This window comes from Phyllostomus hastatus, unplaced genomic scaffold, assembly GCF_019186645.2.
Source record: "Phyllostomus hastatus isolate PE091 unplaced genomic scaffold, TTU_PhHast_1.1 phas_scaffold_216, whole genome shotgun sequence".
NCBI lineage: Eukaryota > Metazoa > Chordata > Mammalia > Chiroptera > Phyllostomidae > Phyllostomus > Phyllostomus hastatus.
Window position 1 is genome coordinate 957,276 of NW_025334018.1, and position 27,427 is coordinate 984,702.

Here is a 27,427-nt window from a genome sequence, read left to right on the forward strand (position 1 = left end):
GCTCTGTCACTCACCAGTTGTGTGACTGTGGGCAAATCATTTAATTTCTCCATGTTTATGTTTTCCACCTATAAAAAAGGACATTAATATTTGCCTACCTGACAATTTGTCCTGAGGATGGATGTGAAAACTACTTCATAAACTCCTAACTTGCCCCTGGCCTTGACTTTTTTCTCTTAATGCTTTTACAATGAGTGCTGTGAAGATTCGATTAGTCTCATCCATGCTACCCAAAGCAATCTATAGATTCAATGCAATTCCTAGAGTCCAGTGACATATTTCACAGAACTAGAACAAATATTTCAAAAATTTATATGGAACTACAAAAGTCCCTGCATAGCAACAGCAACCCTGAGAAAGAAGAACCATGTTGATAGAATCATAGTACCTAATATCAAACTATACTGTAAGGCCATAGTAATCAAATTACCATGGTATAGGCATAAAAAGAAACACTTAGATGAATGGAACAGAATAGAGAGCCCAGAAATAAGCCCACACCTTTATCATCCATTAATATTTGACAGAGGAGGCAAGCACATACAATGGGCTAAAGATAGTTTGTTCAATAAATGGTGTTGGGAAAATTGGACAGATACATACAGAAAAACAAAACTAGACCACCTTCTTACACCACACAAGAATAAATTCAAAATGGATCACAGACTTAAATATTAGACCTGAAACCATAAAAATCCTAGAATAAAGCATAGGTAGTAATTCTTGGACATTTCTCATAGCATTTTTTTCCTAATCACTTCAGGCAAGGGAAATGAAAAACATAAACAAATGGGACTAGGTCAAACTAAAACGTTTTTGCACAGGAAAGGAAATCATCAACAAAATAAAAAGACATCTCACCAAATGGGAGAACATTCACAGATACATCTGATAAAGGATTACTATCCAAAGTGTATAAAGAACTTATAAAACTCAACATAAAAAAAAATCCAATTAAAAAATGGACAAATGAGCTGAATAGACACTTATGCAAAGAGGACATACAGATGGCCAATAGACATGAAAAGATGTTCAATGTCACTAATCATCAGAGAAATGCAAATTAAAACCACAAAGAGATATCACCTCGCACCTTTAAGAATGGCTGTCATCAATAAATCAAGTAAATGCTGATGAAGTTGTGGAGAAAGGGGAACACTTTTGCACTGTTGGTGGGAATGTAGGTTCATACAACCATTATGGAAAGCAGTATGGAGATACCTCAAAAAATTAAAAATGAATCTGCCTTTTATCCCAGAAATCCCAGTTCTGGAAATATATCTGAAGTTCTAATTTGAAAGAACATAAGTACCCCTATGTTCATTGTAGTGTTATTTACAATTGCCAAGATATGGAAGCAGCCCACTAAAATTAATAAATGAGTGGACAGAACATTTTTCCACTCATTTACATGATGGAACATCTATGTGATGTTTGGGACATGTATGTGATGGAATACTACTTGGCCATAACAAAGAAAAATTAACCTTTGCAACAGCATGGATGGACTTGGAGAACATTATACTAAGTGAAATAAGCTAGTCAGAGAAAAACAAATACCATATAATTTCACTCATATATGGAATCTAATGAACATACTGAACTAACAAGGAAAATAAAAACAGACTCATAGGTAGAGAGCAGGATGATAGTGAGGAACGGGGTGAGTTTAGTGGGTAGAGGGATCAGGTAAAAAGGTAAAAGCACTCATGGACATGGACAACAGTGGTGATTGTGGGGAGAGGGGGATATAAGGGCGCTAAAAGGCAATGGAAAAAATACAATAAATAAAAAAAATTTAAAATAAATACTATAGCATTAAAATATACTTAAAAAGTAAAGATTAAATTAATATACAGAGGTCATCCCACCCTTGAAAGTAAAGGGCCTGCCAGGATAGAGTGGTCTCCCCTCTTCCTCTGCATAGCTGGGCTTACTTGGGTATGTTGACATCATCAGGACTCACTTGACAAACCTTCCTTAGAGCATCTTGTCTTATCTTACTCAGAGCTCTTTCCTATGTGCTGATACCCCTTTCATAGTTTCATGTAGATAGTTTGAAAGGACAGCAAGAGTATCAAAACTCTGAAGGGCCCGCCTGGATGGGGATAGTTCCCATCCCACCCTCAGTCCTCAGAGCACCAGAACTTGGCATGCTGACCTGTTTGTATTTGTTGAAACAAACAAACAAATTCTCAGGTCTTTGCAAATAGTACCTAGTACTCCTCAGCTGGAATCTTCGAGGCCCATCTACTTGCAAAGGAGGTTGGAAGGGGGTCAAGAAAACAGCTTTATTTGCTATATGCTGAGGAACTATCATCCTTCAGATTTGGGGCTAGAGCTGCAATTTGTTGTGTACCCTGGAGCTACTACGAAAAGAATGTGCCCCTTCAAGCTGGCTGGGAATTCTCTGGGGAGACCACTGTGTGCATTGTTCAGACCCTGCCCTCTAGTGGCCAAGGGGACTGGCTGTGCAGTCCCAACCCTGTGAGTGTACCCTGTCAGGCTCTAGGAACCTGGACCCTGTCTAAGGGTGGCTGGAGAGAGAGCTGAAAAACACTTACCCCTCCCCGCCCCCCCCCCCAAAAGCTGGTCTTTCCAGGTCTCCTGTCTACCTGGGTTTTGAAATGTACACTTTCCTGAAGGTGGAGGGTGGGGGAGTGGCATGGCCCACAATCTTAATTTTTTTATCTTCACCTGAGGACATTTTTTTTTCACTGCTTTTAGAGTGAGGTGAAGGGAAGGAAAGAGGAGGAAACCTCTATGTGATAGAGAAATATCTATTGGTTGCCTTTCCCACAATCTAGGCATGTTCCCTGACAGGGAATCAAACCCATGTCCTTTTGGTTTATGGGACAATACTCCAACCAACTGAGCCACACTGGCCAGGGCCCACAACCTTAATTTTTGAAGTAAAGATCCAATCTAATGTCTGAGAACTAGAGAGAGAACTTGTCTTGGAGTCATGAGTCCTACCTCTATGTACTATCTGTGTGACTTGGGGCAAGTCCATTAACTTCCTGTTAACAAGTCCTCTTTTGTAAAATGGGAATCCCTCACATAAGTATCCTGGGATCGCCTAGATTAGGTATGTTAGCACTTCATAATGCATAGTGTTTTACAAACATAAGGCATTGTTCATGTTATTGTCAGAAAAGCCTCTTTGTGGCTACTTCTGAGTGCCTCAGGCAGCTGGGGCAGTGGGTGCCTAGGCTGGATGGTGTGCCATTGATGATAAGATCCTGGTGATTGTTTTAGGGGTGGTGAAAGAAGCAGCTACCATGGAATAAAGATCTAGGGATCTGAATTACAGTTTTACCACTTTCCTAGGCCCCACAACCTTGGGTAACTCACTGAACATGCAGGTCTCTATCTGTATATTGAGGAGAAGGATGTTCTCTGCAGGTGGAAGGGTCTGGAACATGTAGCTGCTCAAATGCAAACTTTAAATCTGCATAATCATGTATTTGAGGCTTAAAGAAACTAGAATTCAGTGGTTCACTATCTTCCCCAGAAGTCAATTGCTCCTCTCGGTTTAGATTTTTACAGAAGGTGAATATGTGCTTTGAAATCAAAGGTACACCCTAGGTAGACCAGTAAAAGAAGTGTCACAAGGCTGCAGCCAGTGGTGGTAGGGCTGTTTATATTGTTTGGAAACAAGACATTTTTCTCTGAGGCAGGATTCCACAGAGGCAAACCTGGAGTTAAGAAAGATTAAAAGTCTCAAAGGTAAAGGAAGGATCTGAATAAATAGCTCACACTGAATTACTGCAAAGGATAATATTAATAAGAGAATTAATTTGGAAGGAAATAGTGTGAAATAGCATCAAGGCTTTCAACTCTGGGCACCATGGCCTTAGAAACTCAGTCAGGGTTTCAGAATCTTGCCAAGGCCCAGCCTTAGAGCTACCTCCAAAAAAGAAGGTAGGGAATGCCTGGAGATGACAAATTGCTGAGCTGGGGAGGAACTGATTGAGTGTGTAATTAAGGGAATAGTTGTATAACACTTGGGTAAGTAGAACTTGATGAGGTCAAACCAATAGGGCTTCTGGGAAAAGAGAAAGCAGTCCTTGGAGCTCTTAGTAACTAAAGCCAAAGTTAGACATAGTTTACCTGGGCCTTGTGGAGAGGAGGGAAGAGATCAGGAAGGCGAAAGGTTGAGAGTGATTGCTCCCTAGATCAAAGTGTCCCAAAATGCTTCATTCCTTAGTGATTCAGTTCTAGGGGTAAGGTAACATTATTAAGCAATGGGAGAAATCCTCAGAAACTGAAGATCTGAGAGGCTGTGACTTGGCCGAGATACTATAGCAAGATGGCGATGTAATGGATTCTACATTCTGATTGTGCACACAGAATGTGTCTTGGTGTTCCACACTGATGGTGACAACTGGGAGGGAGCTGCTCTGAGTGTAAAGAAGGCATCCTTTGATCATGTGTAGGGATCAGAAAAGGAAATCATTCATGGTAGTTGTGAACAAGATGGTTATATGTAGGCTGGATACTGAATCAGTTAGGCTTATTTATAACTGTTTGAATTCTTGTAGCCCAAATCCCTACCATTCCCTAGTACACAAGACCCCCATGTGCAAGGTCCCTGACCACTTCTCCAACCTCACCCCTATTACCCTTCTTTTTGCTCTTCCCTCAGATCATGAGGTGTTTGCTCCTTCATGCCTTTCACACCTCAGCTTAAATGTGACACTGCCTCATATGAGAGTATTTCCTTGTGTTTGTGTGTACATTTAATTTATGTTTATTTTTTTCAGAGACATGATAGAAGCCCAATGGTTAAAACATATGGACTCTGCCCTGGTCATGTGGCTAAGCTGGTTGGAACATCACCTCACACAGCAAAAAATGCTGTAGGTTCAATCCCCTGTTGGGGAGCGTATGGGGGGTAGCCAGTCAATGTTTCTCTCTCCCTCACTCTCTTTCTAAAATCGATGAACATATCCTTGGGTGAGGATTAAAACAACAACAAAAAGTCCATGGACTCTGAAGTCAGACAGCCTAGGTCAGTGCTGCATCCTTTAGGATATATATGTTTTGGGGCAAGTGACTTAGCTCCTATGTGCCTCAGTACACGTAATCTATAAAAAGGGAATGATAGTATTTACCTCAAATTTTTGTGAAGAACAAACATGTAGTGTGTTTAGAATGATTCCTGGCACAAAGAAAATGCTTAATAAATGTTAGCTATTAATAGAATTATTTTGCTGTCCTCCATCTCCCCCAATGTAATCAGCAGGAACTTCATCTGTTTTGTTCACTGCTATGTGTTTCTCCAGCATATGGATCATGACCAGCCACATAGTAGGGCCTCAACACATTTATGAAGTAATTCAGTGGTCATTTGTTCTTTAAGAAGGTATTTTGTGTTATGTGGTAGGCCTCTATGCTTTTGGAATTCTTTTTAAATGGTTTACATAAAAATATAGCTGAATAAACATACAGAGTACAGGCTGGTCACATTTACTAATGACATAAAACTGGGAGGAATGACTGAATGAGTGAATAAATGGTTATGATGAGTGTGTTATATAGTCCAGGCTGATATTTTTTTATCTTGAGCTAATATTATGAAATGAAACTAAATGGGGGATAAATAAGTTCTTGATCTCAAAGTCAATGCTCACAACAGGATAGGGTTTGCAGTGACCAATTTGTTCAGTATGATATATTCCTCAAACTTCAAAATGTGCAGTGGCTGCACTGGTGCCTGGAAAAAAGGAGGTAATGGTTCTGTTTCAACCTGCGCAGCTGGACCACACCCATAGAACTGTGCTCAGAGCTGAAAAAGAGGCTTGATAGCAGAGATAGGCAAACATGTCAACTGGAGAAGGATCATATAGCAGGAGGGGTTAAAGGTGCTATCCCATTTTTTTAATGTGGGCCCCAAAGTCCACACTCAGACCAGAATATAAGTACAAGGACTTCAGGTCAATATAAGGAAAATCTTTGACATAATGATCTGGCCATGGGTAAATTGATCTACTTTGGAGGGTTTCCCATCACTGAAGGATTTTGAGCTTACACTGGCATTTAGCCACAGTATTGTAAAGGGTTACATACCAGCTAGGTGATTGGACTAAATAATAAATGGGTTTTAAAGTCTCCACTCACCCTGAAAATCAGTGGCTCTATAATTCCACAGCATCCTTCATTTCCTGTGAACAGTGAGTCAGAGACAGGCCTCATTTTGCTTTTCATGTAGTCAGGAATAGGGCTTGGTCCTCTAATTTGATGATTCTGATCTTTAAAGAGGGAAGAGGGAAGTGCTTGAGAATCTGGTGACTTCAGTATAACCTTATTGAAGAGGTTGTTGCTACCACCACCTTGGGCCACTAGGGCTTTGAGACTAGAAAATATTGGGTTAGCCAAAAAGTTTGTTTGGTTTTTTCCATAAGATGGCTCTAGTAGCACGTAGTTGTCTTTAACTTTATTTGAAACAATTTTGTTAGATTGCCTTGTGACAGCTGTCACATCAGCATGCATAAAAAAAAAATCAAAATCAGTGAATTTTTGTGTAGCCATTTTAATATTGAAGATGGAAGAAAATAAGAAACATTTACAACATATTATGATTTATTATTTCAAGAAAGGTAAAAATACAACTGAAATGCAAAAAAAAACAAAAGATTTGTGCAGTGTATAGAGAAGGTGCTGTGATCTATCGAACGTGTCAAAGTGGTTTGCAAAGTTTTGTGCTGGAGATTTCTCAATGGATGATGCTCCACCATTGAGTAGACCAGTTGAAGTTGATAGCAATTAAACTGAGACATTAATTGAGAACAATCAATATTATGCCACACAGGAGAGCACTGACATACTCAAAATACCCAAATCAATAAAGTTATTGGTGAAAATGAAAAATCTGTCTTTTATTTTATGGAAAAAACTCAACGGACTTTTTGGCCGACCAAACAGTACCTATTGAAAAGGCCTTCTTGCTGCTTCTACCACCATCCCATCTTGAGATTTCCACTCTGGTGCATCTTTCTCTGAGGCTTTCCTCTGCTACCTTTCAGTGCCCAGGAGAGCCTCAAGAAAGCAAAAAGACAATTTTCAGCTCCAGCTAGAACCTTCTTACTGCCCAGCCAAGCACATCTTGTGAGCTTTTGCATTTACTCACTAGAGCAGCCATTTCAGGTCTCTGTATTATGAGCCCTGGGATGAATCTTCAAAATGTTCTAATAACTCAGCTTGTATTACGCATGTGTACATGTTACCTGATGTCAGTCTCATAAAAACTCTGCAACACTCAAATGTAAAGCAGCTGGCTCAGAGAGATCAAAGTCAATGATCCAGAAGAGGCAGAGGCAGGATTCCAACTCCCACATTTGACCTTGGGGTCAGCTTGGATTTCTCCGTGTATCCCCACATCTCTCCTCTGGGAATGTGGCTTTCCTTTTTCTTTGACTCCACCTCATGTGGTACCTTCTTCCTTTTACTTCCTTGTATCTTCCTTTCTCCAAAGCTTACCTCCACTGGTGTTCTGGTTCCTTTCCTGCTTCTTGTGATCTTCTTGTCATCCTAGGATGGCAGGAGTTATCTTGTATCCTCAATTCCTCTCACTCAGTTGGTTCCTTCCTTTCTGTCTTAAAATAGTAATATTTCCATTATCTTAAACTTTATTTTTGCTTTCCTTCTAGCTATCATCCTATTTCTTTTGCCTAGTACTGCCAAACTGAGTATGTGTAACCATTGTTCCTTCCTTTCATACCAAACCCTCTTCCCTAATATTTACCCTTGCAATGTGACTTCCATTTCTTCTACTTCACCCAAACTGTATTCTGGGAGGCCAAAGAATCAATCAATCAATTTTGGGAACCATTCTTAGTATCCTCACCTTCCTTGATTCCTCAGTAGCACTTGGCCCTGTGGACCACTTTCTATTTTTTGAAAGCCACTCTCTCACCTCCCCATCCCTGGATTTATGCAACTCTGTACTTTTGTTGCTACCCCCATGACTGACCCTTTGTTTTTAATCTGGACACCATTTTTTTTATCAGTTACATGAAAAAGTTGGGCTAGATCATTTCTAAGGTTTCTTCCTATTCTAAGAATTTCAGTTTCTTTTCCTGGAACTTCTTCCCCCAACCCCTGACTATGCCAATCTATCCTGACTTGGTTCTTGGCCCTCCATTTGGCTTTCTTTTCTTATTTCCATGGGGAGAGATAATCCATACTCATCTCCACATGGAGGAATTCATATCTCCATAGTTTGGCCAAATCACTCATCCTCTTGCCCTTATTTCCAACTGTCCACACATAGATGCCACATCATCACTAAACACTCAATGCTTCCTTGACCCCCAACAAACACTCTTCCCCAACTTCCCTGATTTTTACCCACCATACCACATGCTTGGGTTAGGCAGGGAAGGAAGGGGAAGCTAAGGGCTTTTAAGTTATATTATGAGGAAATAATTAAGTAAAAAGTAAGCACCATATCTGGGTAAAGGGATTTAATAGAGAAGAGAGACAAAATGAAACCATTCAGATTTTAGTCTCAGAAAGCCAAAATACAAAGGCAGATATGGTCCTAGTTTTTGTAAACCTGTGAAATTATAAACTCCAGAATCTGAAGGCCTACAGCTCCTTGGTCCTAGTAGAGTCCATTCTGGACTCTTAAACAACAGTCTATGAGCACTTAGGAAAGAAAGCAGTAATCACCATTAGGAATCAGTAGTTAAGTAAACTATTTCTTTCTTTCTTTCTTTCTTTTTTTCCATAAATAACCACTGTTTATATTTGGGTATGGTTTAGTCTTTCACATTTTTTAAAAAACAAAACATCTTGTCTTTTGCTTTGTGTATAGGGATGTTGGCTATTATTATTATAAAAACAAAGCAAAGAATGGTCATTGTAGAAAGAGTAGATAAAATGAGAAAAAAGAATGAGAAGAATGATTGCCTTTAGGCTTACCCAGTGAACACCAGTTTTAACTTTTAGGATATTTTCCTTGTGGCTTCTTTACTTTTTCCCTCTCCCATTTAGTTTCTGGTATAAAACAAAACAAAACAAAACTCCAAAGTGTTTTTCCTTGATTTTGGATCAAATTAGAAAACACAAATAAGCAAATAAATGGATGCAAAAAAAAGAAAGAAAAATAATGTGTTTGGATTAATAGACCAGTAGATCAAAGGTTCCCAAGAAATTTGATAAAATCTTTCCAGTTAGTTTGTTTCTTAATATTACATGTCAGCAGCTCCCTTTTCTTCTTTTTATGTCATATCTGTGTCTGTGATCACTTGTTTAGTGTCTGACTTCTTCAACAGACCATGAGCTTGGTGAGGGCAAGGTGAGACTAGGACCATTTTTCACTGCTGTAGTCATAGTTCCTAGTTTTGTAGGTACTGATTAAAGAAAATAAATACAAGAATTAATTACTTCTTCTTAGGTGGAAAGTATGAGCTGGATTATAATAGATTTATGAGTACAAAAGTACATTTAAAAATAAATTACTGATTAATGTCAATCTAAAGATTACCTTTAACTACAAAACACTTAAAAGAAAATATAGGGGAAAAACATCATGACATTGGATTTGGCAGTGATTTAGATATGACATCAAAAGCACAGGCAAGAAAAGAACAAAATAGATAAGTTGGACTTCAAAATTTTTAAACTTTTGTGCATCAAAGGACACAATGGCAGCCTATGAAATGGGAGAAAATGTTTACAAATCATAAGGGATTGATATCCAGAATATATAAAAAGAAATCCTACAACTGAACATACACACACAAAACAACCCAATTCAAAAACAGGCAAAGGACCAGAATAGACATTTTTCTAAAGATACACAAATGGGGGGAGTAAAAAAAAAAAAAGATATACTAATGGCCCATAAGCACATGAAACGATTCTCAGCGTCATTAGTAATCAGGGAAATACAAACTAAAACAATGAGATACCACTTCACAACCATTAGGATGACTATTATTTTTTAAAAACCTCTAAAATAACAAATGTTGGCAAGGATGCAGAGAAATTGGAACTCTTTTACATGTAAAATGGTATGGCCACTGTGGAAAAGTGTATAGCAATTCCTCAAAAAATTAAGCTGAGAATCTAGCAATTCCATTTTTGTAATTAAAGAAGTTAAAAGAAATAAGAAGTTAAAGCAAAAAAATATATAAATGAAAAAGCAGAAACTCAAACAGATATTTGTATAGGTGTATTTATAGCACATGACTCAAAATAACCAAAAGCTAGAATTAACCTAAGCGTCCACGAATAAACAAAACATGGAATATACATACAATGGAATATTATGCAGCCTTTAAAAGGAAGGAAATTGTGATACACTCTACAACATATATGAACCTTAAAAGACATTATGCTAAGTAAAATAAGCAGGTCACAAAAAGACAAATACTACATGATTGCACTTGTATGAGGTATGTGGAGCAGTCATATTTATAGATAATAAAATGCTGATTGCCAGGGCAAAGGTTGTGGGGGTGGGAATAGGGAGTTATTGTTTATTGGGTACAGGATTTCAGTTTTGCAAGATAAAAAGAATCCTAGGGATGGATGGCAGTGATGGTTGCTCAACAATGATATACTTAATGCCACAGAGCTATACACTTAAAATGGTAAATTTTAAGTTATGTATTTTTAAACCACAATAAAAAGAAATGGGCAAAAAGAAAGTAGCTCTAATTATGAGCTTCAGGATTGGGTCCTTTCATCACTTGGATAATATCTTAACAGCTTTCCTTCTGATAGAAAAATTAGAACCAATATAAAGAATGTTAGAACAAGTTTCTAAGGACTTTAAGATTCTGGAATAATAGATCAAAATTAATACTGAAATTAAAGAGGAATAAGTGTAAAACTCTGACTGCAGAATAGAAATAAGCAAGAGTACATAGAACTAGGGGAAATGATTTCTTTTGTATTAAAATGATTGTAGGGTTTTTATTTTCTAAAACTCCAAAGTAACCCCATAGCAAGAAAAAAAAAGTAAAACTAAAACTTTAACCTATTAGTAGAACTGTTAAGATAAAAGGAAGTCTCATTGTGCTGATCAGACAATAATGGGGCACCAAACACTGTCTTCAGTTCTTAGTATTGTACTTTTTTAAAAATTATAAGCTGTAACAAAGCAAGATAAAACTATGAGGGCTATTAGGGAACTAAAAACTAGATCTCATGGGTCTTGATTGACAGAACAGGGGACTTAGCCTTGGAAAAAAGAAATTAGGAGGGATATAACTATTTTCAACTATCAGAAAAACTGGCATGTGAAATAAGTACTGTGCTTATTCTGTATTTATTCTAAGGGCAGGATTGAGATTGACAAAAAGTGAAAAGAAGCCTGATATTCTGTGTGCTAGAATTTTCTAAATATTAGAACTGATGACATTCACCTGTCAGGAATACTGTAGAGCAGTAGGTTGGTCCTTTTCTACACCAGGGTTCTTTTAGTTTCTCAAAATTCTGGCTTTACGTTTGACTTCTCCCTCTTTTTCTCCCCAATATCTGATGAAGTCTTAGGGGTTCTTCCTTCACAGCTCTCTTGGCTTCATCCTTCACTTTCCATCACCATTGTTAACAGCCTCACCTTCTCAAAAATGCTGAATGATTTCTGCAGGTGGCCGGCCAGTCAGTGCTTCCAGCTTTAGGGCTGTCCATTGCTTCAGTCCATTCTGCATGTCCCTGTGAGGCCCATTTTATAGAATACGGGCCTCACAGGCCTGATCAAGATCAAAGAGTGGTTTTCTCTTTTCCCATGCCATGAAGAAATATCTTGGCTTTTGGGGTCATTCTTTCTGTCTTTTCTATTTTTGACTTATATTACTTAAAACAACTATTTTGGTTAAGCTGCTCCCCTCAATATTAACTGGCCTGATCATCTTTACCTGTTCATTGCCACTTCCATTCTCTCATTTCTATTGTCCCTTTCTGTGTGTCCCCCCACCCCCAGCTTTATTGTAGGGACCATCTCATGTATGACAACCACCATGAAATCTTCCCTGGCCACCCAAACTCACATTGATCCTTCCTTTCATTCATTAACAAATATTTATGGATCCCTCTTAGAATGCAGGCACTATGCTAAATGCTGGTGAACAAGTGATAAGCAAGAAAAATCTGATTTTTCACTGAGTGGGTGAGATAGAATAAATAATTGCTAAAGGGACATGAACAGGGTGTTGTGACACAGAGTGAGTGTGTATGTGTGTGTGTGTGTGTGTGTTTAGGGTCTAGGTGTGTATTTTGATGAGCTAATCAGAAAAGGTCTTTTCTGAGGTGGTAACAAATAAGTTGAAACCTGATAGCTGTAAGGAGTCAGTCACCAGGAAGGGTTAGAGTCAAATGCAAATCCAAGGAACCAGAGTGAGTGGGTCCTAAGGCAAGAAGAGCTTAGCATACTAGAGATACTGGAATGAGAACAGTTTCGATGGAACATAACGAGTGAGGGAAGGGCATGGTGTGAAACTGAAGAGAGGCCTAGGGTCATGTTAGAGATCCTGCATACAGAAATTACATTGGAAAGCCATTAATGTGTATTAAGGAAGTGATTTGATTTATATGATCCATACTTTTAAAGATCACTCAGCTACTATGTGGAGAATAGATTGAGGGAGAGCAAGAGTGGAAGTAGAAATTAAGAAACTAATGTAAAAGGCTAAGTGAAAGATAGTAACTTAAATAAAGTGATGGAGAAAAGTAGATGGAATTGAGATGGATTTTGGAAATAGACATAAAAGGATTTACTGGTGATTATATGGAAGAGTAAAGAATTAAGAATGACTCTCGTGTTTTCTATATGAGAACTAGGTGGATAAACATTTATCAGTTACCATGATGGGGAATTGTGGTATGGAGATTAGACCTGGAGGAAATTCAGAAGTTTAGGACTTGTTAAGTTTAAGGTGCCTGCAAGTCACTCAAAAGGCAGTGTCGAGGTGCCATTTGAGTAGCTGAGTCTAGAACTCCCATGAATAGGCTGAGAGAGGGATAGTAACTCTAGAGTTATCAGCATATAGATGTATTTAGTGATTTGTGACTGGATAAATTAGAAGAGTTAACAGAAGGCCTAGGACCAAGCCTGGCGCATGCTGAAGAAAGGGGATTAATAGTGTAGGAAGTGGGTGAGAGGTCTGATCACAAGACCAGTAACTTTATTCTGTATGGCCCTAAGACTATGGTCCTTATTGGCTAATTTAGTAATTATTTCTATATGGAATGTAATAATATTGAGAATTTATTTATATTATGCAGTCATTGCCAGTATATATCTTTGAATAGATGCAGATTCCTTGTAGGCAGCTATTAAACTTTCTTTATGCTCCATTGTGCCAGTTCAGCGCAGGATTTAAGGTAGATGCTCAATGCTTAAGTAGTGGTAAGACCTTCTTATAAAGGTCCTTGCTAAAACCAACAATTCTGTCACATAATGCTAAAGATCCTTTTTTCCTGGGCCAAGTGATGCCTGGCTCATATTTTGTATGGAATGTGGTCCTTATATTTCATTAGTATTATTATCCTTTTAAATAATTACGATTATATTTTAAAGGTTTTGCAGGCACTAAGTACAATAGGAATGAAGAGAATATTGGTGATTCTCCAGCTTCACTGACAAGGAAAAAACAAAATAATATTCATGGCAGTGTGTTGACATTTCAGAACTGGCATTTAATTATTTGCATACCTTAGTATATTAAAGGTACATACACACTTGTATAAATAAATCTGTGTATATAACAATTTTCAGTAGCTCAACTCTACTGACAGCTAGAATAGAGAACTTCACAAAGCCTAGACCTTTTGCAGTTTGGAGAACAAAATAAATCACAGTAATCAATGACCCCCTATAACCACATACATTTTGACTGAAGACAGTGATGATGACTCAGTCATCCAGCACGGTGCTGGGCCCAGCCTGAATGCATTTGATGTGGCCAGAGGCCAGTACTCGAAGCTCCTAAAGCACAGCTGAAAGTGTAGGCTTAGATGGAGTTGATACATGGGGATAGGCAGGAGTCTCCAGGGAAATCAGCTCCCCAAGGAGCTGTGGGGTTTCTATGTTGGAAGTGGAGCACGGAGGAAATGAAAGCTCCTGGAAGCATAGTAACAATAATAAATAAAAACAGGCTCCCAGGAGCCTTTAACAGAAAGAACTTGGACTGTGGCAAAAAAATAAATAACAATTTCAAACATCCTGAAAACTCAAATCCACCCTCACCACTAATTAATTAGACACCACTGAGATCTGTAAGTTCTTTAAGCCCTCAACCGTAGCTCCAAACACTAGAGAAGTCACTTTGTCTAGCAGAATTGTGGGCAGGGTGTAATGTAAGAAGAACCAAGCTTCCCAGAGACTCACAGCAACCCAGTCCCATCCAGTCCTATCCCCCCTCTCCCCGCTTTCCTAGAGCTGGTGTTTTTTAAACCCATTCTTTGGAAGCACAGGGTCCCCTAATTGCTGAAGGGGTATTTTGCAAGGGAAGACTGAGTCTCCATGTGTTTGGTGAAATAACTGAATTTTTCCATACTTCAAAATGTATGTGAGGAAATTATTTCCGAATCTTCTTTCTATCTTCTCTTTCTGTGATCATACACTCACTTTCTCCCTTTAGCAGTACTGGCTGCCAACATAACTAAACACTGTGCCAGAAAGTTAACAGCTGAAGTATGGTCACCTATAGGCAACAAACAGATTACATCTGTTACAGTAACCCAGGTAAGGAGACCTGTTAAAACGGGAGAGATAATTTTTATTTCTATAATCCTCATCGCATACCTTCTTTTTAATCTATCTTAAAAGGTTATTTAACACCCTTCAATAGGAAATGTTTGGCCACAAACTGTTTTTCTTTTCTTTGTGCTTTATCAACCATTTGCTTTACATGTGTCATTACAATTTTACCACCAAATTAAGATTTCATGATTTTTCTTAAATACAGGGGTTTGTGACTTTTAAAGAAATTACTGGTGTGGGTTAGAGAAAAGTGGTAATAAGGCTCAAGTTATTTAAACAACATGGGATATATAATTTCATGTTTTTTAAAGCAAAAGATATGAGTCTAAGGATTTTATAGAATAAGCAAGTTATACAAGTGATCTTCCTGCCTTCCAGTAAGCTTTCTGAAGAGCCTATCTGATCACCTGATTCCCTTGCTTATAACTTTGAAGTTCATACTCCTTAGTTGGACCACTTTGGGTTTACAGTGACCTGCCCTCTCACCCTAGACTCATTTCCTACCTCTAACTCCTTTAAAAGCCCATCCCGGCCTTTGTTGCTCCCACTTCCTGTTTAAAGGCCCATCAACACCCTCCACCCAGGAAACAGTTCCCTCCTTTAAAAGTAAATTCAAAAATCACCTTTCCCTTGAGGCTTTACTGTACCTTCCTCTCTGCCCTGTTGTACTCTGTCTACACTTCCACTAGAGTAATGATGATACTGTATTGTAATGATCAGTTTCTGCACATATTCCCTCCTCTAAGCCTTTGCACAATTTTTGACACACAGGAGGCACTCTAAACAGTTGCTGAATAAATGAGTCCTTGTGTGAAATACAGCTTTCCTTTGCTGTCAGCACTTTGAAAGTACTCAGAAAAGGTAAAGGAAAATGACTAAAGTATAGACAGTTTAAATGGAACACAGCAATCACACAAGGCAAAAGTAAGAATAGAGACCAGGACCCCAGCACAACTATACAGCTGCTGTAATTTTGCTTGTTCACAACAGCCCAGAGCAGATGAAAATGTGGGATTCCCTATTCAAATATGACTAAGAATTTCAAAAGATGACAGCAGAGCATTAAAACAAACCAGGGCCCTGTACAGCAAGCAGCATAGCTGCCCCAGTGACAGCAGGAGAGTGGGGAGCCTGGGGAAAAGTTTGTATCACATTTTTAGAGTAGGTTTAAAGTACAGAGGTGGTCAAAAGTAGGTTTACAATGTATTTACAAAAGTAGGTTTACAATTGTATTACTATAATACAATAATAATTCAAGAATAATCTTTGTTTTGCGTACTCATAACTGTAAACCTACTTTTGCCCACCCCATATATAAGATTGTTATTCTAAAATTTATTTTCTCATGCCCACCTTTCATACGACCCCTACAATTGTTTGTTTTAATTTATAGCTGAAGATTCTTTTAAAAAGTAAATTATTTTGTTTCACTGTTTTAGGTAAAATACCACATACTACTCGTTAGTTCCTAAGAAGTAATGCTATAATCCACACCTCACCAATTACCCCTGGAATGAAGAAATGCATCATTGTTATACCTCCATGCAACACCAAAATTTGAGGGGTGGGGGCACTGGCTGGGCTTTCACAAGATTATGTTAACATTATACATCTTTATCACCCTTTCACTGACTTTTAAAATCTAGCATCATTCGTTCCCCATGCAAAAGCATTTCTCAAATCTGATTTTATTTCATAGCAATCTTAGTAAATTAGAAATTGTATATTTAACCCCAAATGAACTTAAATTTCTCAGATATCATCATGATGAAATGCTGTAGGTATACGCTGATAAATGAAAATTTATGAAGTGTTTTTTAAAAAACATTAACTACTTTGAAATAAGGAAGCCGATTTGCACATCTGCAGGTTCTTTAGCAGGGGGGCTGTGCCAGGAGTGCCCCATCCCCAGGCACTTCCAGAGAGGTTCACTAGTTACAGGCCCTTGGCTCTCTCCTGGGGACTACACACCATTAGTGACTGGCACTATTATGTGCAGCAAGAAGTGGGGCTTCCCATGAGGCCAGACCAGTGGACAAATGCCAGGTCCTAAACTTCCTTAGTCAGGGCCCCATCTCATGCTCTCCAATCTTAGCTGTTTCTGGTTTTTGTTGTTGTTGTGGTTGATGATGATGATGTTGTTATTGTTATTTTTATATACCTCAAAGCCAGAGAACCTAGGAATAGAGCGTAAGTCATGAAACAAAACCCTCATATTACTCTCCTAATTTTCACAGGATAAACTTTTTACCACTTAGGACCATCTGAATAGATCTGATTGTGTCAGAATTCTTAAACTAGTGAGCTCAGTTTTTTCATCTGCAAATGGGAGGATTATCACTGACTTCATAGGGACCCTCAAAAATGAGCCAGAGAACACAAGTGGTCATCTTGGTTTCGTTGTCTGGGGCTCATGTGTGACTGAGAAAAAGAAAGCTGCTGAAAGTGGAAGAGAGAACAGCTCTCAGAGCCACTTTGCGGAAAGAAACAATTACAGGTAGAACAGACTACAGCACACCAGCAGAGACTAATTTGTATGAGTTTGTCTGCAGATGACTGCACTTGCAGCTCCTGACTGAGATTCTCACCTAAGAACCAATACGCACAGAGGCCCACTCACTCAGCTAAAACACCTACAACTCAAAGAAAGGCACACACCAAAACAAACCTAACTGCAAAGAAACACAAACAACTAGTCCCTTAGGTCCCTTGCAAGATACACACCAGTGTGCTGAAGGCATGTACAGTGAGAACTGTGCAGACTGAGCAGGGCTGACATAGGGGGACAGTGGGCAGGCAGTGAGACAAGGAGACAGAAAGAACCACAGAAACCCACAAACTGCAAACCCATGATTTGCAGGTATAGTGAGAATATTTTTTCTTAACAAGCTCTGGGGATATTTCAACTTACCCAAATGTCTGTAACTTTGGCCTTAATTACTGCACAGCATTGAATTGGCTCTCAAAAAAATTCCTAGTAAAGACCATTAATAGCATCTAGAGGTAATGTTCAGCAGTGGGAACCAGGGTTGCTCCGCTGCCTTCAACTATGATTTCACGGCTGAGGTAGGAACAGTACAGGATAAATCTACAAGAAAATACTCAATAGCAAGAAATATGCTACCTCTGTGAAGGCACTTCATATATTGGGTTGGCCAAAAAGTTCATTTTTTTTTATTAAGATGGCTCTAGTGGTGCTTAGTTGTCTTTAACTTCATTCCAAACAATTATTAGATTGTATTGTGACAGCTGTCATGATCAGCATGCATGAAAAAAAATCAAAACTGGTGAATTTTTGTGTAGCCATTTTAATACTGAAGATGGAAGAAAATAAGCAACATTTTCAGCATATTGATTTCAAAAGAGGTAAAAATACAACTGAAAGGCAAGAAAAGATTTCTATAATGTATGGAGAAGGTGCTGTGACTGATTGTGTCAAAAGTGGTTTCCAAAGTTTTGTGCTGGAGATTTCTCACTGGACGATGTTCCACTAATTGGGTAGATCAACTGAAGTTGATATGAAATCGAGACATTAAGTGAGAACAATCAACATTATACCACATGGGAGATAGCTGACATAGTTAAAATATTCACATCAATAAAGTTATTGGTGAAAATGAAAAATATGTTTTTTATGGAAAAAAATAAATGGACTTTTTAGCCAACCTAATACTTCCCCAAACCTGCACCCTGTCAATCAACTCCACTACACAGATGCTATGCTTCTAAGTCATGTGGCAACAGGTATCCAAAAAAAAAAGAAAAAGGCAGTTCAGTTTTGTAAGAAACAATATATTTTATTTTTCTGACACCACAGCTCTGGTGAGTGGTTTTGTACCAAATTTAATGTAGGTTACACAGAACGTTTTACGCATGGGAGGAGAGAGGGGAAGAACCACAAAATTAAAAAAAAATCCTGGGTAGCTTTTAGCATCTGTTTCATTCCCACATTCATAAAATTCATCTGGGAATTCCTAATAAAAGGAAAACAAAAAACAAGGTAGGCAGGGTAGGGTATATTGGGGAGGAAAAGATGGAAAAGATCCTCACGCATCCCAAAGACAGGCCTCTCCATCCAGAAGCCAGGATGATGCCCAGCATGGAAGGCAAGTTTTTGTTGTATTTCCCCAAAATAAAACCATGTATTGCAGCTGCCAAAGGGAAAAAGACAGGAGGGAAGTGGGGGTCACCCATGGGGACACGAGAGAAGAAAACACGCTTAAAACCAAGGTGGGGAAGGACAAGGGAGGGAAAACCAGAGAAAAATGTGATGGTGGATTTGCGGACTTGGAGAGGGCGCTAAAGAGCACTTGAACTGAAAAACAAAATGCCCTAGACGTTATTTTTAAAAAGAAACATTTCCCCCTCCCCCCACCCCTTGCTGAACTTAGTTCCTTTTTTTTTTGTGCTTTTCGTTAATACTCTGCTCTGAGGTTGTAGTTTGGTTTTTCTATACACTGGAGTTGAAAGAAAATAGTCCAAAGGTCTGAAGATGGATTCTCCACCTAAAGTAAACAGCCCAGCATTCCTGTTCTCCTCTTGTCCCAAAGACTAAAGTCTCTGCTAAAATTCCTTTTACAATATAGTACAGTACACAAAATATAAAGCCCAAAGCAAAAAACAAACCAAAAAAGAATCCTGGGAGAAGCCAGTCCAAAGGACGTAAACATACAGAGAATGGTGCAACACACGACCGATGGCAATTCTAAAGCACAGCTACAGATTCCCAAAAGTAGGTGCCATCATGGGATACCCAAGTCCACAAAAATAATTTTTAAAAAATAAATCTTAAAAAAAAACACACCTGTTGATTAAATGAATCATTTGTTTTCAGGTAAATCCATACATTCTCGAGTTCCCCCCTCCCCCAAAGGAGCCCTCGGGTCTCTGTTCTCCTATTGCATGATCAACAGTCTCCTGGAACTCCCCCAAAGCAGCCCTCAGGACCTGAAATCTCATCTTGATAAGGATCAGCACATCCAATCTTAGCAGCTTAAAACATCATGTTTCCTGGATTGGCAGGTCCTTGGCTAAATCCACCCATGCCCACATCAGTGGCCATGCCCCGGGGCCTCATCTGTGGGGGGATCATGATGTTCTGTTGGGGTCCCATCATGCCCTGCATGGACATCATCATGCCTGGAGAGCCCACAGGCCCAGGGTGGGTGTAGAGCCCAGCAGGTCCCCGATCCTTGCCAGGAATCATGCCCACGGCAGCAGCTGGATTGCTCATCAGGGTGGGCTGGCCGGGCATTGTAGATTGTGCTGGTGACATCATCCGATGGTGAGGTCCCATCATGCCTTGCTGGAGAAAGGCGGGTGGTCTCATTGGGTTGTGTCCTGACATGGATGGAGCTGTGCCAAGAGGGATGTCCGGAGTTCCCACAGGCCCTGGACCTCCCATGCCAGGTAATGCTAGTCCCATTCTGGGAGCTTGTTCGCCCATCATCCCCTGCATGTGCGAAAACCCAGGACCAGGGCCCTGGGGCTGTTTACGGCCTGGGACTTCACCTCGAGGGAAATATTGCAGTGTCTGGCTAGGCTTCTCAGATGGAATAATGCGAGACAGATCAAATTCAGGGATTCCGGTGGCTCCAGGTCGAATGACCTCCTGCAGATCTGGGTCTGTAAACACTGAAGGCATGCTATTCCCCAGGACAGCAAAGGAGTCAGGACCCCCTGGGCCTCCAGGCTTACAAAGTGCTGCATCTGCTGAACTCTGGGGCAGATTGCTGGGGCGGCCAAGGGGACCTTCCCCTGGGAAACCCATACCTCCTGGGAAGTTGCCCTGCCCCCCACTGGCGCCATTGTGAGGGAAAGGAACCTGCTGTGGAGGAGACTGTACTGGAGGGAAGCCCTGGGGAAAGCCCATTCGTCCTTGAGGTACCATTGGAGGTTCCTGGGACCCATGCCCCATGATAGGATTGTGTGACATCAAGCCTGGCCCCATTGGGACCCCATGAGGAGGTATGTTGGGTCCCATGGCATTCGGAGAGGGCATCTGATTGGAGTGAGAAAGTGGCTGGGTCATTCCCATTGGGCTCAGGGTTGGCATCGGGACCACGGGGTTTGGACCTGAAATTCGAGGATTCTGTGTATTAATGCCCATTCCTAGAAAAATAAAAATATCAAAGGAATCAACTAAAAGCAACTCAGAAGAACTGTAATAAATCAAATTAACAAAAAAATTATTGTGCATAAGATGTGCATGGTACCATACTAGGAATATATACAACACACTACCCCTGCCCTCAATAAGATTATAACACATTTAGGGGCAAACAAAGCAACAGCTCAGCAAGACAATACATTATTGTCTTAAATTATATGACACAGAGTATGTAGAAGACAGCTAGGAAGAAAGTGTCCTGTGTGAAAAGTTACAAATAAATATGCAAATGAGTATATAATATTCTTCAACTAAAGACATTTAATATATCAGCAAACAATTTATCTAAATGATTTAAGTATGGTCCTTTTTTGAGAAGGAGGATTAAGTAGTCCTATAAGTCCAAGAATCAGAAATAACAACAAGGAAACCAAACAGGCCTTCATCAATTGACATTTGGCATCATTTTATAGTGCCTTACACAGAAAGCATTGAAATGTTAAAGAAATGGTAACTTTGAATGAAAAATGAAAGCATGTAGGTTCTACCATATAGTCTGGGACATTTAAATATTTGGTATTTCTATGCAGTTACCACTCAGTATATAAGGATGGTGTTTATGCTGTCTACATAGCATATCTAACTTGATTAATTAGGATTGCTGATAAATAAAGAGAGTTCCTAGCAATCACAATGGCTGAAAAGTCATGGTCTCTCTGCAGATCACCTTCACCACCTCAGATGATTTCCTTTAGTAGTGTTTAGTGAGATTTGGAGGGCAGGAGGTAGAGAGGAGTGAAGGAGGTACAGGGATACAGAATGAAGGAATTTTCTTTCTCTAGTTCTAAGCAAAGTGCTTCTCTAGGAAATAGAGGCTTTCCACTGTCTGAAATCTGTGGTTGCGTGTGGTTTGAGGCTGCCCTTTCAGGAAAATACTTGAGAATTAAAGATATTTCAATCAACATGTTAAAATTAAACTGCTTTCAGTATTGCTCCAGAAGGATCCCCCCCAAAAAACCCAGGTAATAGAAGTATCAGAACTTCTAAAAGGAACTATAAGGAACCTGCTTTCTTATAAACACATATTGAATCAACCTAATAAAAAATTATTGTTATCTTCCTCTAGTCAAGACACTTTAATTCTATTGAAACTTAAATGGTATATTTTTCAACTTGTTGAATCTCCATCTATTGGGTCTATAGTTATCAAGAAAACATGCAATAAGTTTCTCTTGTCTACCACAACCTGTCTTCCTAATTTCTTACCTGGCATGTTATTCATTGATGGCAAGTTGGGAGAACGAGCAGGAGGAGAGTCGTCATCTGAGCTGGCCACAGTCTTGATAGCATCGTGGTATAATGGGGTGGAACTGGGCATTGCAAACTTAGACATTCGAGACATCATAATGGACAGTGGGTTCTGGGACAGGGTTGGCTCTGGAGGCATAGTGTACGGTGTGCTAGAAGACAGACTTCCCGGGATATTCACAGAGGCAGACTGGCTGGCTGTAGGAGGTGGGGGTCCTCCTACAAGCAAAAGAAAACAAAAATGGGCAGGGAATTAGAATCCTCTTGAAGGCTAGTGGTCCTATAGTTATGAACTAGCAAGGTCAGGAATGAGACAGAGGAACAGGACAGTGTTATTAGACCCAGGACACAAATCATCAATCTTCTAGTCAAGCTCAGTACGTGTGCTGAGGGAGACAGTGGTGTGATGTGGAGGTGACAGATCTGCAGAGGGGAAGACAAACACACCAAGAGTGCATTAAACATATTAGTTCAAGCTTGGGAACACATGGTTTACCCACAATTATTTCACTGAAAAGAATGCAGAATAAGTGGATTGCTCCCTTGTGAGCTGCAATTTCGAATTCAACTCGGATTAGTATGCTGTGAGGTCAGACTAGTGCTCTGACCTGAGGTACTAACCCATCACCCTACATACATTCTTGATTAATTTATACAAGATATCTGAATTAAAAAGGTCTGAGGGGCTATTCTACTGTACGGATTTTGTGAAATGCAACACAACAAACACTTTAGCTTATAGGGTAAATCTTCTATCTTATCCTGATTTTAGTCTTTCTCAAATGGAGACAGCTCACACCTAGTATTTACAATTTACACCTCAGTACTCACCTTCCACTGACCACCTCTGGTCCCATTCACAACCACCATTATCAGTGAGAGCTTCTCCTAGCAGGAAAATACCAATAAATTGTAGCTGATCTATGAAAATAGCAGTCTACTAAGGAGCTTTGGTAACTGTTTCTGTGGTCAACATGCATTTATGAGAACCACTGAAGTCTCTCAGAAGACTCTCTTCTTTGCTTGGGATTATATTCAGAATTTCTTGACACAAGGGTAGGTCTAATATTTAAAGAAGACACATTTATCCAATGTTGACATTTTATTTTGTCAAAATGTGTTCACTGTGCAAATGCAAATTGTTCTGTGAAATTACAGATTCCCCATTTCCCTTTTCCTCTAACAGTCCTATTTAGCAAATATATTCAGCAGTAAGAGCCTGTTTTCTTTGCCAGGATCAGAAACTTGTGCATAACCCTATGGAAGTACTGGTCATGCACCCTGCCAACAAATATGTCCATCTGGGCAAAGGCTGCCTACCGTGGTTGCACAATCAAGTGAGGACACCAGATTTCTTAAAAGTAAACAAAACAGGCTTTTGTAATCTCTAGCTACAAGGTGCAGCTGTGAGGATGTGAACATACTGACCTGACTCTACGCTTCCCAGCATGGCTGGGGAGGCCATCGTTAGGGGTGCTTTATGATTTGGAGGGATCCCAGGACTCTGAAGGGGAGGTTTTGGAGAGGAGGTCCATCCAGGTGACGGGGCAGGAAGTGATGGAGACTTGAGGTGAACAGGTGAAGCAGCAGCAGATCCCAGGACAGGTGGGGACTTAATGGAAGCAGCAGCAGCTGGGCCCGCCAGCATGCCTGCCAGCTGTGATGGAGTTTGGGGGGACTTGAGGTTCCCAGAGGGTGAGCCCAACATTGGTGACTGAACTTGGCGCATTGTGGGCGATTTCAAAGGGTTAATGCCTGGGGAATGCACCTGGCTGCCTGCCACAGATATATCCAAAGGCTTCCGCCCCAGGCCACGCTGAACTGGAGCAGCTGCATTGAGGCTAGTGGGGTTACTGGAAGGGTTGAGAGGTAGTGGTGGCATATGACTGAGCCGGCTGTTAGTCCTTTGGTCAGGCCCAACTGATTCTCTGAGATTCCGCAAGCCACTGTTGCTGCCTGGACCCTGAGACATGGGGAGGAACGGCCTGGGGCCCATGCCATACTCTTGCTGAGGGTGCTCGCCAAATGGCAGGGGTACCATCTTCTGCTGAGCAGGCAGCATGTCTCCGCCACCAGGGCGTAATTTCATCATCTCCTCAGGGCCCGCCCCAGCCTCTCTCATCTTCTGAGGTATCATCTGAGAGTTAGATCCCATGTTGATGTTTAGACTGACCTCTCCCTTCATCCCACTAGGAACCACCCCAAATTCAAGTTCCCGACCAGGGCCCATCTGTGGAGGCATTCCTTTTGGAAAGTCACCCCGGGAAGGACTCAGAGGGCCCTCAACTGGTATTCGAGGAAAAATGGTATTATTCCCAGAATCAATATGTCGCTGGGAGCCTGGGATCATCCTATTCATTTCCATGCTGGGCCTGATACCATCTATGCTTATCCCTGGAGGGAGACCCAGCTGTTTCTCTGCCAGTTGCTGTTGAAAGATCTCTTCAGACAATCCCTGGGGATTGGGGAAGCGCTCCCCTCGGCCAGGACCACTGAAGATGCCCTGACCAGGAGGGAAGTTTCGACCATCTGGGATTTTTGGCACATCATCTGGCCAACTGACTCCAGAAAGACCTGGTCTAGATGCCGGGTTGGGGATATTTGGCCCCTCCATTTCAGAGTTTATCATCCCTGCAAAGCCAGGGAGGCGCATCTGGCTCCCTGGCATGTTGGGGTGGGGAGCTATGCCCCTTTGGGGCAGAGAATGTGGCATGTTGATCCCATCAGCAAATGGCTCTGCACCCCCAGGTCCCCAGCCTTCACTGGGGGTCATCTGGTAAGGAGGGGGAGGCCCTCGGGCCACTCCTCGAGGCCCATGCTGATGGATCATCATGTCCTGGAGGGAGCACTGCTGTACAACCACTTGTTCCTGCTTTCTCCTCTTCTCTTCATAAAACTCCTGCTGCAATTTCAGCCAAGCTATCTGCTCAGGGGTCATATGATCCAAGTGGTCAGGTCCCATGGGCCCAGACTGAGAGTTCATGGAAGATGGAACCATTTCATCTGGAGAAAAGGGCACATCTCTATGTCCTTGAGAACCAAATGGAGTTCCCACATCTGTCCGGGGCCCAGGTCCCTTACCTAGGCTTTGGGATTGAGCCATCATGGCCTGTATTGGGCCTTCTGTTTTTTTCTGAGGTCCATCTAATACCCCAGTATTCTGCTGGGGTCCTCCACTTTGTCCTCCTGTGAATTCTTTCTCATCAGGGAAAAGCATTCGTTGGATATCTCTGAGTGTTTGTAAGGAGCGCTCCCGGTGCTCCAGCTGTTCCTGAGACAGTCCATCAGGGTTCTCTCCCAGTGTTGGGGGCTCTCCACTGGACACTGGTGGAGGCGGGGGGGCTTTGGAATCTGCTGATGAGCTACTGCTCCCCTGAGAGACAGGGGTCACTGCTCGGTTGTTGGGCGTCAAATTGGGCCCAGTACCATCTGGGGGCAGTGGAGTGGAGCTGGCAGGACTGCCTACAGAAGAAATCAGTTTGTTTTCTACTCCAGGACTATCCCGGTCAAGTGCCCGAGGGGGCACAGCAGGCTTGAGTGCTGGTGCCGGAATGGGTGGAGTTGGCTGTAGTCTGGTATTCTGGGAAGAATTCTGGTCCTGGCTGGCTGGAGCTGAGGGCTGCTGTGTGAGGGGTTTCGTGTCATTCCGAAGAGCAGATATCTGTGTGTTCTGAAGATAAATGAGATTTAAAAGGTAAAAATCACTGGTAAATTGAATAGAAAGGCAATTAAAACAGCAAGATATGCTATAAAGGACTCATATCAATCACACAAATCTACCCTGACACTTGCTGTAAAATTGCTCGTGTACAATCCCACTTTGGACATGGAGACTTTTTTTTTTCTTTCACTTTACTGTCAAATGGCACTGTCCTCCCCTGGCTGAAGATTAGGTTTCAATAACTTTATAAGCATGCCAGGGAGAGCCACTCTGCCAAAGTGAATATATTTGAGTATCTATTTCCAGGAACAGGTTTGATATCACATGTCTACTATGTGTTTCTGATTCGGGGCAAGATTAGTTTCTTGGTATGTGGGAGGTTGTACCTAACACCTTTTTCTTTCCCTGAAAGTATAACTCCATATGCAGACATCCCAATCAAAAGGCCTGATGTTTTCAACTGAAAGAGAGAGTACTTGTTATAGCCCCATCCACTACCAGCCAGAAGCCACAGGCAAGGCCACCCCATTTCAGTGTCTCTTCTGGCAGAGTGATGACCAATGTACTCCTCTCCTTGAGTTTCCAGGGAGCCTGGCATCACTGGTTTCTGTTTTCAGTTTGTGATCACTGACTCTATGTTTGATAAGAATTTGTACATTAACCGTAGCAAGATAATCTGCAGGCAGGAAGTGTCTGTGGAGAAATATGAGGCTATCTAGCTCATGGTGTCTCTTTATCTGTTCTTTCCAATGGATAGCAGACTGCCCTTTTTACAGGCTGGATGATTGCCTTATTATTATTTATTAAGTAGCAATGCATACTGAGTCCTTGGTAAAAGCATACTCACCTACAGCAGGTGACATGAATGCTGTTAGTACTTGGAAGAAGGACGTGGATGTTCTGGGTCTAAACTTTGGCATTGCTTGAGGTACTAAGGAACAGAACTGACCAGCCTACAAACACCACCTCAGAGATCTTTCACCAGCCTCCAGGGAGCCACATGATCCCTTTTTGTTCATTTGCTCCTACCTGTTCACTTAATCCAGTCTTTATTTCCAAAACCCTAAGGATCTTGCTTACCTCTCCATCTCCTCTCTGGAATGTTTACCTGTGAATCTCTGCATAGGAACAGTTTTTGTTGCACAAACACAAAGGCACATTTTTTAAAAATTATTTTATTGTTGCTCAAGCAGTCATCTGCATTTACTCAAAGGCACATCTTTGAGTGTTCACATTCTGTGACTGTGTGTAAGTGTTTTTCACTTGCAGGTATCCACGCACATCCATCTGCAGAGACTGGTGTGGGTCAGGATTGGCTGAATCTATAGGACTCTGTATGGTCAAAGTGTTTTCCACATCTCTGACTCTTTAAGTTGATTGTGGGGGTTACCTTCATTTCCTTCCAGTGCCATTTTAAGTTTGGTTTTGTCAGCCAAGTTCTCTTTGCTGGGGGTGGGCACTGATTTCAAATAAGGTGACTATGACAGAAGAAATATTTGAGTACCAACCTTTCTTATACTTTTTTCTTTTATTTTGTATCATCACCTGATCACATTTTTTTCATTGGTTTTAGAGAGAGAGGAAGGGAGAGAAACATTGATATGAGAGAGAAGCGTCAATTGGTTGCCTC

General features: G+C 40.8%; 1 protein-coding gene across 7 annotated transcripts in view; it reads right to left on the reverse strand.

The window, feature by feature from the left end:
- Positions 1–18,495: 18,495 nt before the first annotated feature.
- The window catches only part of BCL9 (BCL9 transcription coactivator), a 90,951-nt gene continuing 82,019 nt past the window's right edge, over positions 18,496–27,427 (reverse strand). For 6 of the 7 annotated variants that reach the window (XM_045816498.1, XM_045816496.1, XM_045816495.1 and 3 more), the window contains 4 exons: positions 23,565–25,806; positions 22,968–23,024; positions 22,095–22,355; positions 18,496–20,830 (listed from right to left, as the gene is read on the reverse strand). In XM_045816498.1, the coding sequence (XP_045672454.1) occupies positions 19,713–20,830; positions 22,095–22,355; positions 22,968–23,024; positions 23,565–25,806 (3,678 nt within the window). In that variant the 3' untranslated portion in view covers positions 18,496–19,712. The remainder of the gene's footprint in view (positions 20,831–22,094; positions 22,356–22,967; positions 23,025–23,564; positions 25,807–27,427) is intronic. The other variant, XM_045816499.1, reaches the window with a different exon arrangement.